This window comes from Myotis daubentonii, chromosome 3, assembly GCF_963259705.1.
Source record: "Myotis daubentonii chromosome 3, mMyoDau2.1, whole genome shotgun sequence".
NCBI lineage: Eukaryota > Metazoa > Chordata > Mammalia > Chiroptera > Vespertilionidae > Myotis > Myotis daubentonii.
The window spans coordinates 946,694-963,152 of NC_081842.1; the positions used below are offsets into that span (position 1 = coordinate 946,694).

At 63.1% G+C, this 16,459-nt stretch overlaps 1 protein-coding gene across 13 annotated transcripts in view; it reads right to left on the reverse strand.

Moving 5' to 3' along the window:
• The window catches only part of TIAM1 (TIAM Rac1 associated GEF 1), a 167,911-nt gene that overhangs the window by 96,288 nt on the left and 55,164 nt on the right, over positions 1–16,459 (reverse strand). For 3 of the 13 annotated variants that reach the window (XM_059686304.1, XM_059686302.1, XM_059686298.1), the window contains exon 1: positions 11,087–11,434. The exons of 7 other annotated variants lie outside the window; for them this stretch is intronic. In XM_059686304.1, coding sequence (XP_059542287.1) covers positions 11,087–11,395 — 309 coding nt within the window. In that variant the 5' untranslated portion in view covers positions 11,396–11,434. Of the gene's footprint in view, positions 1–11,086; positions 11,435–13,459; positions 13,776–16,459 lie in introns of those variants that run through there. 3 more of the 13 variants (XM_059686292.1, XM_059686291.1, XM_059686295.1) reach the window with 3 other exon arrangements.

Here is a 16,459-nt window from a genome sequence, read left to right on the forward strand (position 1 = left end):
AGGGTTCATGATGGTCATCGCGTCCCTAAATGCTGCTTTTCTGGAACCATCTATCGACCAACAATTTCTAAAACTCAAATCTGGAGCCAAGAACTGTCACTGGTTATTTTTAGAGCAGCACATGGTGATAACCACACGGGGGGGGGGGTGTTTCTCCAGCTGAGCCCCACGGAGCCCACAGGCTGAGGAGCAGGGGGGGCAGCTCGGAGGGGGGACAGGAGAGGAGGTATAGGAGCAGGAGAGGAGGTATAGGGGCAGGAGCAGGAGGGGGCAGGAGGGAGGAGACAGGAGAGAGAGGAGCCCTCTGGTCCCCCTCACGGAGCCGAGCTGGGTACCAGCTGAGCCTCGGGGGCCCCCCCACCCCAGCTTCCTGAGGAACTGCCGGGCACGGCCGTGGAGATCTCACCAATGCCCAGTTGTGGGGAAAGTGGTGACAACAATGTCAAACTTGGGTCTCACATGACGGCCCCTCCCGACGTCCACTCGGGGGAGCGTGAGCCCGGAGCCCCGGGGCCAGCGTGCAAAACAGGCCACTCCCCCCCGAAACCACGACAGAACGCCAAGCCCACTGACCCCCAAACGACCGTGGTGACCCACGGGAGGGGTGTCAGAGCCCAGCAGGCCGACGGGGGGAGCAGCCCGGTGCACCGGTCCTGGTGGCCAGGAGGGGGGAGGAGGGGGACACAGCAGGGCAGACGGGCAGCTGCACTGGACCCACAGGACCCATCAGGAAGGACTCGCATGTCAAAGTAAAGATAGCGACTGACATTCTAGCCCTCGGACTCACGGGAAACGGGGGTGCACGCTCAGAGCTGGGTGAGCCATCGGGGGGACTCACGGGAAACGGGGGTGCACGCTCAGAGCTGGGTGAGCCATCGGGGGGACTCACGGGAAACGGGGGTGCACGCTCAGAGCTGGGTGAGCCATCGGGGGGACTCACGGGAAACGGGGGTGCACGCTCAGAGCTGGGTGAGCCATCGGGGGGACTCACGGGAAACGTGGGGGTGCACGCTCAGAGCTGGGTGAGGAATTGGGGGGACTCATGGGAAACGGGGGTGCATGCTCAGAGCTGGGTGAGGAATCGGGGGGACTCACGGGAAACGGGGGGGTGCACGCTCAGAGCTGGGTGAGGAATCGGGGGGACTCACGGGAAACGGGGGGGTGCACGCTCAGAGCTGGGTGAGCCATCGGGGGGACTCACGGGAAACGGGGGTGCACGCTCAGAGCTGGGTGAGCCATCGGGGGACGCCTGCTCTGAAGAGGTCTGATTTCCTGTGGGTCCAGAAGCGTTTCTTACATGTGAACATGTTACATAGAAGGAAACACCAGGAAACGCCTTCCCCTACCTACTACAGGCTTTAAATCAGTGAGCTTGAAGGACAGACCAGGCCACGGAGGTCAGCGGCACCAAGTCTCCGTGGACACACCCGTGGGCCCCAGACCACCAGCACGCAGGCGGGCAGAACGCGGGTCCCGGTACAGAGGCCGCCTCGGACCGCTCTGCTCACGTCATCGCGACGTGTGGGAACAAAACAACGTGCACACGGAACCCCCGAGCCACACGGGCCAAATCAGAGACAGCATCAAGCAGGTGCTTTCAAAACCAGGGCCGTGCTCTGCCCGGTCGCGTGACTCGAGCAGCCGGACGGACGGATTCTGAGAAACGCTGCAGGAAGCCGAACATCTGATTGCTGCGGTACGAACAGTTCCGCCACCACCACGATCACCAGCGACTGTTTCCTGAGGACGTGGCTACGCGTGTTACACACGGAAGTTCCGCCACCACCACGATCACCAGCGACTGTTTCCTGAGGACGTGGCTACGCGTGTTACACACGGAAGCTCATCTCATCGTCCCACAATCCCGGGAGCAGGACACTGTCCTAAGCAGGCCCATTTCACAGATGAGGAAACTGAGTCCGGGACCCTCACGTCTCCTGTCTGCGCTGAGCAAGGGGTGGCCGGTCACACCGATCCCCGGCTGGGGGCAGAGGCTGGATGTGAGGGAGAAGCAGGGGCCCTGAGGTGGGTGGGATTTAAGCTGATTTCCTGATGGGTCTGCTCTGAGCGGCCGGGTAAGTGCCGGCTTCGGGGAGGACGTGACGATATAAAAATGTCAGTGGGAACAATGAACGCTTGGAGCTTTTTATGAGGAAGAAACAGAGCCAGCGGAGGCCGACGTGCCACGCAAAGAAACCCGGGTTCCTCTAGTCGCTCCCACCGCCCTCAACACCACACAGTGGGGCAGCGAGTCTTCGCACCCGGGACCCGTGGGACCCGTGGGACCCGTTTCAACCCGGTGGACAGACAAACAGACAGAGGCCTGCTCTCCTTCCTGTTCTCACCCACAACACTGTGCTCACAGGGCGGCCCCGAACCACGAACACGGTGTTACAAACCCCAAAGGGGTCTCCGTCCTGTCGGAAACCACGGCCCGACGGTGATCCAGGCTCTTAGACGGAGCCGCTTCTTAAGGAAACGCTCGTGCTTGTCAAGGGCGGGGGTCACACCGACGTGCCACCGTCAGCCACTGCGCTCGGGCCCCGGGACCCACCTGCTCCCAAGGGTCTTGGCACAGATCCGGGGAGAACGGCTGGGAACCTTCTGGAATTCGAGACGAAACGACGTGCCCGGCACAGCCGTCGTCAAACGAGGAGCGCGCCCAAGGCTGCCCCGGTTTCCACCCGAGCGGGACCCACAGAGCTTACGTGTGAACGTGTTTACGTGGGAGGGCGGCCACACCTGCCACGAAGCCACGACAGCTTCCGCTGCGGACAAGTAACTGCACCGTGTCGGGAGGCTCCCCCAACCAAGGCCACGAACTCAGCCCCAAAGCAGAGAGCGCAACAGGGTGGATGTCACAACCTCATTCATTCACTCATTCATTCATTCATTCATTCTACAGGCCTGCTGGGGGAGGGACCCGTTCCGATTCCGGCTCCAGAGGGCTCCTGGCCCCACCTACCGCGACTCCCCGTCCCCAGCAGAGAACTGCCGGGCGGGAGACCAGCACTTCAGCAGAAAGCATCGCTTCATCGTCACACGTTCCTAATTAAACAGCCAAACAAAAACGTTTCCAGAGCCCGGCCGGCGGGGCTCAGTGGCTGAGTTCGATTCCTGGTCAGGGCACAGGCCCAGGTTGCGGGCTCGATCCCCAGTGTGGGGCCTGCAGGAGGCAGCCGGTCGTGATTCTCTCTCATCACTGATGTTTCTCTCTCTCTCTTTCTCTCTCTCTCTCTCTCTCTCTCTCTCTCTCTCCCCGCCCTTCCTCTGAAATCAATAAATACACTGAATTTATACGTATAAACATTTCAAGAAAAGGCTCGTACTGATCGGACAGTGAGGTGCAGCCGCCTGGGACGAGCAGGGGAGACTTCATGGGGGACCAAGTGGCATCTGCATCTGAGTGTTTGTTAACACCAGTGCCAGGCTCCTCCTCGCCCAGGGGGCACAGGGAGCCCCGAGAACTAGCCAGACTGTGGTTCCCCCCGACCAGATCCAGGTGAGAATCGCGGCGCCTGGAACCCAGAGCATCAGGGCGCTGCACGTGTCCCGGGGAGGAGCCGGCCCTGGTGTGCTGCTGCTGCTGCTGCTATTGTATTATTATTATCATTATTATTATTATTATTACTATTATTCCGACTATTCTGATGGGCACAGGTGCCCTCACTGGGGCAGTGACTTGCGTTTCCCTAGCGACCATGATGGGAGCCTCTGTCCCTGTGCGTCTCGGCCACGGGCGGCTCCTCTCCGGGGAAATGTCTGTTGCCCCTTGTCCCTCGGGCGGCTTTGTTCTGTGTCGGGCTGTGTGGCCAGCGCTCCCCAGCACGATGCCCACAGCCGGGGGCGCCCCCAGGTGCCCAGACATGAACCTCAGAGGGAAGGCAGGGGAGGGTGGGAAGAGATGCGCCAAGGACCTCGTAGCAAACGTGCATGCCCCGCGGACACATGAGATGGGGTGGTGAGGGGGGGGGCGGCTGGAAGAGGTTACGGGGGGGAGGAGGACCTACGTCACACTTTCAACAATGAAGGTTTTCTTAAAGCGCCACGACGGGCGGGTAACACGGCAGGAGTGTCCAGGACCCACCCCCCCCCCAGAGGTATGTCCGCCCTCAGCAGGCAGGTCCGCGGGCAGATGGGCGGGCGGGGGGGGGGGGGGGATATTGCCTAAGGAGTCCAGAGCTTCTGTTCGGGATGATGAAAAAGTTCTAGAAACAGACAGTGGCAACGGCTGCGTAGCATCGTAAATGCACTTAATCCGCTGAACTACGGGGTTAGAAACGGCTAAGATGGTGCGTGTCACATTATATAGACTTTCTCACACACAAGAGGCGGCTCACCTCGCCCACTGCGTCCTCCCGCAGACAGTCTGTTGAGAACACTGCGCCACACGAACACGCAGCCTGGGGCGCGCACGGCCGGTCGGGGCCCGAGGCCAGGGGGCAGGAGGCGCGTGGGGTGCATGGCCCAGGTTCCCCGGACGGCTCCCGCCCACACTGATGTCCCCGCCACGGTGAGCGCGCCCTCCCACCTCCCAGAGCCTCCTGGGCGGAGTGGGCGGAGGGGGGCGACCTCAGGGGGCGGCTGTCGGGGATGCACAGGAGGGGACGGTGGGACACGGTGGCTCAGCGGGCTGCGCCCCCCCCCCCCAATGGAGCCAGCCTGCCCGGCCTCCTAGACGCTAGTCCTGGGCGCTCCCTGGGGACGTTGCCTATTTCATGAGGGACTTTGAAAGCAGGAAGAACTGCCCGCACCCAGCACCTGCGAACCCAGACGGGTGGAAATAATGCGGAAAAGCGTTACCCCCAACATCCTTCAAAGCCAGCGCGCGCTCGCGGAGGAGGCCTGGAGGGAGGTGACCTGGATGTGGGCCTGGGCACCTGGGAGGAGCGGGGCTAGTGCTCACGGTCCCTCCTCTGCCCATTTAAATATTGAGTCTTTGCCCGGCCGGCGTGGCTCAGTGGTTGAGCGTCAGCCTGTGAACCAGGAGGTCACGGTTCGAGTCCTGGTCAGGGCACAGGCCTGGGGCGTGGGCTTCATCCCATGGGGGCGTGCGGGAGGCGGCCGATCCGTGATCCTCTCTCATCATCGATGTCTCTCTCTCCCTCTCGGGACGCCCTGCCGCACGCCCCTCTAAACCGGCGACGGGAGCCCCGCGCCCAGCATCGCAGACGAGGGTTCCTGAAAGGCTCGGACGCCCTCTGTGCTCGGGCCACGGCTCGGTGACACACGGGACCCACGGTTCACTCCGTCCAGAACCAAAACCCAGACGAGCAGCCCGGACGAGAGAGGCCTGGAAAACGCAGGGTCTGAGCTGATTCCGGCCACGAGGGTGCGGGAGGGGAAACAGCTGAAGGCCCGGGCGGGAGGGGAAACAGCTGAAGGCCCGGGCGGGCGCTTCTGATTCGAAGCTGAAGGAGACGTCGGGGGTGGAGGAACCTCGGTTCTCATGGGCACTTGGGCCCTCGAGCTCATTCGAGAACTCACCAGCGACGTGCGTGGGACGAAAGGCCTTTTCTCACCCACTATAAAGGAAGATTTGGCCCGGCCGGCGAGCTCAGTGCCTGAGCCTCGACCTATGAACCAGGTCACGGTTCAATTCCCGGTCAGGGCACAGGCCCGGGTTGCAGACTCGGACCCCAGTGTGGGGCGTGCAGGAGGCAATGATCCTCTCTCATCATTGAAGTCTCTCTCTCTCCCTTCCTCTCTGAGATCGATCTATAATAATAAAAGCGTAATATGCTAATTAGACCAGATGACCTTCTGGACGAAGCCGGGGATGCGAGGAAAGCCCAGGTCCCAGGTGCCAGAGGGAAGCCGGTGCCCGACAGCCGGGGGACGGAAGGCCTACTCCTGCCGGAATGTCGTGCATCGGCCCCTAGTAAAAATATAAAAAAAGGGGGGCTGCAGCTGCGGGGGTGACAGCGGGTGGCGGGGTCAAAGGGCGGGCAGAGCAGGTCCGCGCGCTGCTCCTGCTGCGTTATCATGTATTCATTTCTGCCCTGAACAAGGGCCAGGTCATGACAACAACCCCTGGTGTGGACACGCTGAGGCCTCGCCCTGGACGGAGGGCGAGGCTGCCGGGCCGGTTTCAGGCCGGACGGACGGGAGGAGCAGGTCCCTGCGCGGCCTGTGCAGGAGGCAGGGCCGGGCCTCACCCGGTGGGAACCAGAGACGCAGGATCCCAGACACCCAGAGGACGCAGCTTCCGGCACCCAGGACCCCCGCTGAGCATTGCGCCCCAAGGACCCGAAAGCCTGTCTCCGAGACCCCCCACAGCCCGGGGCCCCGAGGCCAGGACGCGAGCACCCACGGGCCCACGACAGGTGATGGGGCGACGCACGCTCTCACAGACGCGTGTGGAGGAGTGTTCCTCAGCCTGGAAGGGAAGGGCGTGCTCCCGGGGCCACCACAGGGCCGGACACAGCCCACCTACAGGACGGGCCGGACCCAGCCCAACCCTGGGAACCCAGCACCGAGCTGCGGTGCCAGGGGCTGGGGGAAGCCTGCCCTGCCCTGACCCGACCCTGACCCTCACCTTGCCCTGACCCGACCCTGACCCTAAGCCCAACGGGCAGAGCAGGTGTGACTGTGCCCACGGCTGAGAACACGCACGTGCACTTAACACTCTGCGAAGAGGGGAGACCTCCTGTTGGTGAAATTTTTCAGAGCGAGAGGAAGGGAGAGGGAGAGAGAGAAACATCAATGAAGAGAGAGAATCACTGATCGGCTGCCTCCTGCATGTCCCTCACTGGGGATGGAGCCCGCATGCGCCCTGACCCGAATCGAACTGTAACCTCCTGGTTCAAGGTCAGCGCTGAGCCACACCTGCGGGCTCCACAGTAAGAAAAATGTTTAAAACCCACAGGGCGGGGCCAGAAGGAGGCTCCGGGCAGCGGCCCCGCCCACAGGAGCTGACCCTGGAGACAGCGGGTCTGTGCTCAGAGCTCAGACCCCGGAGGCACCGGGTCTCCTGGGAAACGGCGGGAGACGACAGGAAAGCCCCTGGATGAGGCAGACACTCAGGCCTGGTGTTGAAATGGCCCAGGAAGCCCTCGGGCCCTTACCCAGCGGCCACGCCCAGGCTCGCGTACCTGAGGGAGTCAGAACTCTCCACAGGGACGATCCCCCAGACCTCACACAGCCAACCACCGAGCAAACCCAACTTTCCCGACCTGACGGTCTCTCCCCAAGTTTCACCAGCGAGCGCCCCGCCCACAGCTGTCTCCAAGCAGCACGATCATCACTGACGCCCGGGGACTCCCCTTCTATACCCGTCGGCCAAGGAAACTGGTTTTGTTGAAGGACATGTCGCTTCAAGTCTCAGGACGTGAAGGGGGGCTCCATGAGGGACACTAACCAGCACCCCCACCCCAGGCTCTCTGCTCCCCTCTGGGGTGAGGTTGGCCACAGCACCGTCAGCCTCCCTGCCCGAGTTCTGAGGAACAACCAGGTCTGCAGACGCTCTCAGAAAACTCAAGGGCAGTACAGCATCAACACGGCAATCCTCGGTCCCCCATCTGCGGTCCCCCATCCTCAGTCCCCCCAATACTCAGGATCCGAGTGCGTGCATGCGAGCATGCGCAGGTGTGAGTGTGTGTGTGTGTGTGTGTGAGTGTGCATGTGTGCGTGTGTGTGAATGTGTGTCAGTGTGAGTTAGTATGTGTATGAGTGTATGTGTGCATGTGAGTGCGCGTGCATGTGTGTGCGCGCGTGTGTGTGTGTGTGTGAGTGTAGTGTGTGTGACTCCACCGCATAACCTCCCACGTTTCTGGAGGGAAGACACAGAGAAGCTGTGAGGCTGGAAGCAGGAAGGAGAGGGGGAGAAACACTCCCTGTGCCAGGATGCACTGGGCGCCTGCTCTGTGCCGAGCCCAGACAGGAACTGGACATGAACGTTCACAGGGCTCTCTCAGCAGCCCGGCCGGGTGGCTCAGGGGTTGAGCGTCGACCTATGAACCAGGAGGTCCCGGTTCGACTCCCCATCAGGGCACAGGCCCGGGTTGAGGACTCGATCCCCAGTGGGGGGCAGGCAGGAGGCAGCCGGTCCATGATTCTCTCATCACTGATGTTTCCATCTCCCTCTCCCTTCCTCTCTGAGAGCAATAAAAATATATTTTTAAAAAATAAGAAGAATAAAGAAGAAATCTCACAACCACTGTCCCCCTCCACCCCCCCCCTCCCCGTGCAGCTTCCAGCAGCTCCGTCTCCCAGGAGGGAAATGAAAGCTCGGAGGTTGGGCAACGTTCCTGAGGCCACACAGCTCGAGCCAAGCCCAGCTCCTTCGGGCTCCAAGTTCCTGTTCTTGCCCGGCCACCTACTCACAGGCCCTCCGAGGAGCCTTCAAAGGCCAGGCTCACGCTCTCAGCAGGAACCGAAACGCGCTCCTCCCAGGCCATCCAGCACTCAGTCACCCACCTCGCGGAGTGGGCGACCGCGCCTGCAACTCACAGCCCATTGCCAGTGAGTCTGATGTAAATTCTGGTTCCCTGTTCCTGAGACAACGTCACAAAACCCGCCTAGACCCCCCGACGCCTTGTGCATGGTCCCCAGGAGTGGGAGTGGGAAGCACGCCTCGGGATCAGTACAGGATGTCTCTCTTCTTATATCTGGGAGGGGGGAGGGGAGAGGAACGCAGACCTGCTGCCGTGCCCACATATGCAGCACTGGTTGATTCCTGCTGTGCCCTGCCCGGGGATCGAACCCGCAACCTGGGCGTGTGGGGAAGGTGCTCTGACGAGGAGCCGCCGTCCGGGGCTGACTGTCTCGCTCCACCAGCCAAGAGGCTCGGTCACTGAGTTCTCAAATCTGCTCTGACAGGAGCTGCACAGGGCAGAGCTTTTTAAAATGTGCAAACTGGAGAGAAGAGCTAACGCTTGTTTGTGCTTCATCTAAAATACTAACAAAAGCCCGAGTGGGTGGCACAGCGGAGAACAGGTTATCGGCCGGGCTGATGAGGGAAAGGCAGGAGCCAGCCGCGCCAGGAGCGAGAGGGCAGCGTTTCTACAGGCGCAACAGCACTGCCAGAGGCGCCCGTGCAATTCTATACCAACAGCTTCTGCACTTCAGCCCGGCCGGGTGGCTCAGGGGCTGAGCGTCGACCTAGGAGCCAGGAGGTCACGGTTGGATTCCCGGTCGGGGCACAGGCCCGGGTTGTGGGCTCCATCCCCAGTGGGGGGCGTGCAGGAGGCAGCCGGTCCGTGACTCTCATGACTGATGTTTCTCTCTCTCCCTCTCCCTTCCTCTCTGAAATCAATAAAAACATTTTTCACAGAAGCAGGGTCACTGCAGTGGCCCTATCATGGGCTGAACCTGCCGACACTTAAAAATACAGAATCCGGGGAGCCGGCGAGGCCAGGCCCTAAAGACGCTCTGGGCACAGGACACGCCGCCTGCGGCCACGCGGGACTCAGATGGCAGGTCTCCCCGTGCCTCTGTCCACGGGCTGTCTCCACCCTTTACGAATAGCATCCCTCCTCCAGCCGGGGGTGCTGCTCCGCACACCACCCTGCTCCCGCCTGTCACTCACAGCGGCTCCCCAGGAGGCGGGCCTTCCTGCTGGGCGGGTGCTAAAGCTCCTGGGGGCTGGGTGGGGAGGGAGATAGGGTTGGGTGGAGTGGGGAGGGGAGGAGGATCTGGGCTGGGTAGGGAGGGGAGGGGGGGGCTAGGGACTGGGTGGGGAGGGGGTCAGGGTGGGGCTGGGTAGGGAGGGGCCAGAGTGGGGCTAGGTGGAAAGGGGATCAGGGTGGGACTGGGTGAGGAGGGTAGGGGAGGGGAGGGGGCCAAGGACTGGGTGGGGAGGGGGTCAGGGTGGGGGTGGGGGTGGGCCGGGAGGGGGGGGGACAGGGTGGGGCTGGGTGGAGGAATTGGCTTCAAGACAGAGGCTGGAACCTGCCACCCCCCCTGCTACACACCCCCCTCCTCCCCACACTCCCCCTTCCTTCCGCCCCCCCCCCCAGCCTCCCTGGGGCATGTTTGGTTTGCTTTAAAAGTCACTTCATTCTACTTCTATGTCGTTAACTTAAGGGAAGTGGGGAGGTGGAAACCCCAAACTGCAAAACCTCCCTGTCCCCTGACCCAAGTTCCAGTGCAGGGACTCGGAGAAAGCCTGGCTGCTCCCCTGATGTGAGGGGACACGGATCCCCAACACCCTCCTGGCCCCCGCCGGCCCCATCACACACAGCGCGGGAGGCACCCCCAGAAAGGAAACGTGCTTTTCTGACAACGTAACACATCCATTGCTTCACCTTTGTTCCCTGTCCTACAAACTCATAAAGGGTTAGCTTACCACACACACAGGCACACCCACACACGCATGCACACACAGACAGGCTCAGACACGCCGCGCACACGCACCGCCCCCCACCACCCGGCCCGCAGACACGGGGCAGGTGAGGGCCAACCCCAGCCGCCCTGGGACCCCAGGGACCGAGCCCCCCACGCCCAGGGGAGCCTCCGGGAGCCGAGACCTGCGGAGGGTGGAAGGGGCGGACACCGCGCCTCTGGCCGAGTTTGCCGCCTGCATGTCAGTCACAGGATCCCCACCCCGCGCCCCAACTCCCTCCCCCGCCCCAAGAGGACTTGGGGATCCACCGACGACAGAGCAGCCACCAGGAGACCGAGGCCGCATTTCAACAGCGTCCCAGACCAACCCCCACAGCCAGCTGCCTGCGCCTCACAGCCCGACCTCCCAGACCCCACAGACCCAGGAGCCCCCCAGGAGCCCCCCAGGAACCCCCCAGGAGCCCCCCAGGAGCCGCCCGCCAGCCACCCCTGGACATCCCCTGCCCCGGACATCCAGGGAAGTTGCCCGGGGACCCCAAGGCTTCCCTGGGGGGGGGGGGGGGGCGCTCACAGGGCAGCGGGGCAGGAGGACCGGACACGCGGCGTCTTCGTGGGCAGCACGGCCCACAGCCCCGCCCCACCCGTGTGCCCCCGTCTGGTCAGAGAGGAGGGGGGGGACGCTGAGCCCCTCGGAGCGCGCAGGTCCCCACAGGGCAGCCGTCCCACCCGCCCTCCAGGTCCACTGCCAGCTCCTGACACAGAGACTCGCCAGCGGGACAGGCGGGGAGAAACTGAGGCTCACCTTGCCCAGCGGCCCATGCTGGTCCGTCCCTCTGTCCTTCCGTCTGTCCGGCCTCACATCCCAAAGTTCCCGCTGCAGGAGCCTGCAGCCGGCGCTGCCTCCGGCTCCCAGTGAGCGCGGCTCGCGCAGGCAGTTTCCGCGGAGCCCAGCCGCCGGGAGTTGGAGGGAGTCTAGCTCCTCCCCCCACCCCGCCTCCCTCCTCCTCCTCCTCCCTCCTCCTCCCGCACTGGCGCTCGGGGAGCCCGGGCTGTCAGAGCCCCGAGCTGCCCTGGGTCCTGGGGAGAAGGGGTTCCCGGCAGGTCCCACCATGTCCCGGGGAACCGGGGGGCCCTGCAGGGGGCACAGCGCCTGGCCCGGTGGGCGCTGGGAGGCAGCGCACGCACCCTCCTGACGGGCAGGAAGGCAGACCTGCAGCAAACGGACCCTAATTCCTAAACAGCTGCTTTAACAGAGCGGAGCCAGGCGGCGTGGCTCAGTGGACAGAGCGTCAGTGCGGCCTGAAGGGTCCCGGGTTCGATTCCCGGTCAGGGCACAGGCCCGGGTTGCGGGCTCCATCCCCAGTGGGGGGCATGCAGGAGGCAGCCGATCCATGATTCTCTCTCATCATTGATGCGTCCATCTCCCTCTCCCTCTCCCTTCCTGTCTGAAATCAACACGTATTTTAAAAAAGAAAAGAGTGGAGGGAGAAGAACAGAAAACACTTGCCACTGGCTCTGCTTTAACGGACGAACCAGCCAGATACACAACAACACCCTGGGAGGCGATGCAGCGAACCACCCAGCGCACAGCCTGACACCGAACCTCCCAGCGCAGCGGCAGCCGCCTGTGAGCACACTTTCCTGGAAAACACACTTTCCCCTAAAACGGCGCCCACTGGCCCCTGGATTCCGGAGAGTTCTAGCTCCCACGCTCTAACCGCCTGAGGACAGGCTAACGCAGCCGCCCCACGAGCTCCGGGGCTGGGCCTGGGTTCCCAGGGGGAGTTTCGTTAATAAAACTTTAAATGGCCACACCGTGCGGGAAGCCGCGGCGGCGAGTAAAAGAAAACGAGAGGCCGAAACCGGTTTGGCTCAGTGGATAGAGCGTCGGCCTGCGGACTGAAAGGTCCCAGGTTCGATTCCGGTCAAGGGCATGTACCTGGGTTGCGGGCATATCCCCAGTAGGAGATGTGCAGGAGGCAGCTGATCGATGTTTCTCTCTCATCAATGTTTCTAACTCTCTATCTCTCTCCCTTCCTCTCTGTAAAAAATCAATAAAATATATTAAAAAAAAAAAAAGAAAAGAAAACGAGAGAAATGCCAGGCGCAGGAAACAGCTCCCGGAACCACAGGCAGGGCCACAGCCGCAGCAGCGGAGCATTCGGGGTGAAATGGACGGGTGAACACGGCTATCATTTCCCAAGGTCAGCAGCTGGGTCGAAAGCCAGGGACACCGGCCGCCCTGCCAGGGGCTGGCCTCGAAGACCCCGCTACAGACACACACAGGATCCATTTCATAGTGTTTCCTACTGACCTCAGAGAGGAAGGGAGAGGGAGAGAAGCATCGACGATGAGAGAGAATCACGGACCGGCTGCCTCCTGCACGCCCCCCACTGGGGACCGAGCCCACAACCCGGGCCTGTGCCCTGACCGGGAACCGAACCCTGACCTCCTGGTTCACAGGTCAAGGCCCAACCATGGAGCCACGCCGGCCGGGCCCCACATTCATTTAAAAAGTCCCAATTCCTCAAGGCCTGTCAGCGAGAGGCCGGAGCGGTTCTCAGAAAAGGGAACGTTCAGCCAATAACGACACAAACAGAAATGGTGGGAAACATGACCCACGCAAGACATCCGTTCACCCGCGGGCGCGGCTCATCCCTCTGGGCCTGGGGCCTGCGCGGGGCCAGCAGGAGCACCGACATCGTAACTGAGACCGAGGACCCAGCGACCCGAGGACGCCACCACGACTGCCGGGCGTGCGGACGGAGCCGCGCTCCCTCGTGGAGTGGCTGGGTCCTGCAGGCACCTCAGGGCGCGGGACCTTTTTGGATGTCATGCTTTGGGGGACAAGGGGACCTTACAGGCAGCAAAGTCAAGGGTTCACGAGACGTCCCCAAAGGGCCCGGCCGGCGGGCTCAGGGGGTGAGCCTTGACCCAGGCACCAGGCGGTCACTCTTCGGTTCCCCGTCAGGGCACAGGCCGGGCTGTGGGCTCCATCCCCGGCGTGGGGTGTGCGGGAGGCAGCGATCCATGGTTCTCTCTCATCGCTGATGCTTCTATCCCTCTCCCTCTCCCTTCCTCATACACACACACACACACACACACACACACACATACACATATATATTCACACACATATATGTCAGCATAAATTGAAACTAAAAAAAATCCCCACCTGTTCAGGAAAGGCCCCAACAAGAGGAAGGGGTCTCGCCCAGAATGCCTCCACCTGCCGGTGAGACCCGAGGCGAGGCACCCCGACTCCGTACGGGATCATGTGTCACCCAGACGCCTGGGACCTGGAGAGCCACAGACAGGCATGTCTCCCGGGCCGGCAGCTCCGAAGCAGCCGTGGTCTGTGTAGCCTCAGCCCGCACCGCATGCCTCACCAGGGCTTCTGTGGGGCCGGAGGTGGGATGAGCCAGGCCAGGGGCCGGGAGGAGGGTGCAGAGCGGCTGCAGGACCAGGAGCCCGGGGCCGGGGCGAGACGCACGGAGGCAGGCTTATCGCGGCATCAGCCGCTCCCCGATCAGCAGCTGGAGCTGCTCCAGGGAGTGCGGGAAGGGCGGCTCATCGCCCGCTACGGAGCCTCATCACTTCCAGGAAGGGCGGGCCGGCCGCCAGCGGGGGCGAGGGCTCACCGTGGAGACAGCGTCCCCCCGTTCTCTGACCTCGTCACCCGAGAGGTCTCCCTTCCAGCTGGGCTGTCGCACGGGGGTGCTTCCTCGGAGACCAGTTCACCTCGCTGGGGCGGGTGCTGCTCAGCGTGTCTCGGAAATGGGAGTGGGGGGGAGTGGGTTCGCTCACCCAGGACCCCCTGGGCCTAACGGGGAGGCACCGCTGAGCCCGCGATGGGTTACAGAGGAGCCCGCTGCACTGTGCAGCTCTCAGGCCTGAGAATAAAAGGTCCCTATCGCAGCTTCCGGGGCAAGGGCTGGGTGGGTCTGAGCCACATGAGCTCGGCTGCAGATCCGCCGATGGGAGGGGACTGGGTGACGGCCAAGCTGAGCACGTGGAAACCTGCCGTTCCTTCAGCCACAGACGTCCAGAGACCAACCAGGCAGAAGCCTGCCACCAGCCCAGGCCAGGTAGCGGGCGGGTAGCAGGCAGGCGGCAGGTGGCGGGCGGGCAGCAAGTGGGCAGAGGGCAGGCGGCGGGCAGGCGGGCACACAGGGGACACAGCCGCTCCCCCTGCAGCAGAGGGAGGGTGCCAGGCGTGGGCCGGGCACCACCCAACAGGAGGGGAGGGAAGGCACCTCGACCCCCACGAGGTCCCCGGCTTCGGAACTGCGGCTCTGACTCACTCCCCCGAGTTTTGCTTCTCAAAGGCCGCGTGAATTCAGGACAAGAAAACGGTTACCAGCGTGACCAGGAGCATGAACGCGTGGAACGTAGAGTTTCGGTCCCAGCCATGCGCCCGCAGGGGGCACCGGTGACTTTTGGTTAACAATGTCCCGCGGTCGGGGAGACCTGGGGCGATGGATCCCCCGGAGCCACACAGCCACACAGTGAAAAGTGGACGTGGACACGCACAGGCCAGGCCGTGGGCCCTGCCGGCAGAGCTCCGCCCACATGAGCACCGCTCACTGAGGGCTGTGCCTGTGGGTCCCGTGGGAAGCGCCAGGGGACGGGGGTCACAGGGGCGAAGGCCCCTCCACTCCCCGTCGCAGCTGACGTCACTCAGAAACCAACCACCCGGCGTTTCTTTTCCCCAAAGACCGACTCGCCTTCATCTCGCTGTTTCATGTCTTAGACCAACAGCAGCTGACTCCTAACGCTCCTTTTTTTAAAAAAAATATGTTTTTATTGATTTCAGAGAGGAAGGGAGAGGGAGAGAGAGGGAGAGAGAGAAGCATCAATGATGAGAATCACGGATCAGCTGTCTCCTGCACGCTCCCCACTGGGGATCAAGCCCGCAACTGGGCCTGTGTCCTGACCGGAAATCGAACCGTGACCTCCTGGTTCCTAGGTCGCGGCTTAACCACTGAGCCACGCCGGCCGCAGCCTAACATTCCTTTCAGTTGTGACCTCAGCGGCAAACGCCTTCCTTCGGCAGAAGCTTCCGGATCTGGTCAGGGCTCTCAGATCCAACCTGACCAGGAGCCGAGGCAGCGTCACCAAAAGGCATCGCGCCAGCTGAGCTGAGGGTCCCCGGGAACCAGGTGGGCGGGGACCACACCAGCCGTCACCCGTGTCCCCGGCATTGGCGGAGCCGCAGCCACGCTGGGCCAGCAGTTTCCACGCACACAAATTACCCGAATCCCAATAAAAAGCCGCTCCCGGCACCACTGCGGCTCCAAACACAGCCCGCTAAGCCTGAGCGTCGCCATGGAAACTCGGAAGCTTTCTCGTGCGCACATTCCGCGGTTGGAACTGACTGATCGCCAGGACCCACTCTTATATCTGAAACTGCTGGGAGTCTAAACGCGGATCCGCCCGCCCGCCCACCCATGAGGGCGACGGGACCTGGCCGAACCCCGACACCACCGTCCTTCCCTCCGGAGGATAACGGGGCTCACCGCGGCGGCAGCGGCAACGTCTCCAAGTCCAGGCCCTCGGTAGCTCGGACCCGAGACGAGCCCGTTTCACCACTTAAACGGGGACCCGCTGGCAACCGAACGGAGAGACGCTTACGTGGCCTCACAAACTCACAAACAGGCGGGCAGAGTCCTGCGAACTGCAGTCGGCGGGGCACCAGGAAACCCCACGGCTGTGAATGCACGCCCGCGGCCTGCGGTCCTCCTGTCCGCCACCAATTCCCTTCCTAACGCCCGCGCCCTCGCCGCGTGGCCACGTCTGTTTGGCAAAGGCACCAACCTGGTGACACCCACACGCTGCCTGGTCTGCGCCGGCACCGAGCTGCTGGCCGTGCCAGAGAAATAAACACCATCCCGCCGGCCTGGCGCTGCCTGATGGGCGGTGACCACGCCACCCAGGCCGTCCCCCCCGAGCTCCGCGCACGACCGGTCACGCGGGCCTCCTCCTCGCACCGGGGAGCCTGCTGCGGCCCCACGGCCGTGGGTGCGGGGGCTCTGCTTCCGGGAACATTGCCAGAGAGATGACTGACGGGTCAGGGGTGGGGGCGTCCGGCCGGGGGGCCGTAGAAGGGCCGCGAGTCCCTGCCAAGCCACTGGGCCTGGCCCTGCCGAGGCCCCCGCAGGCGGCGCTCAAAACT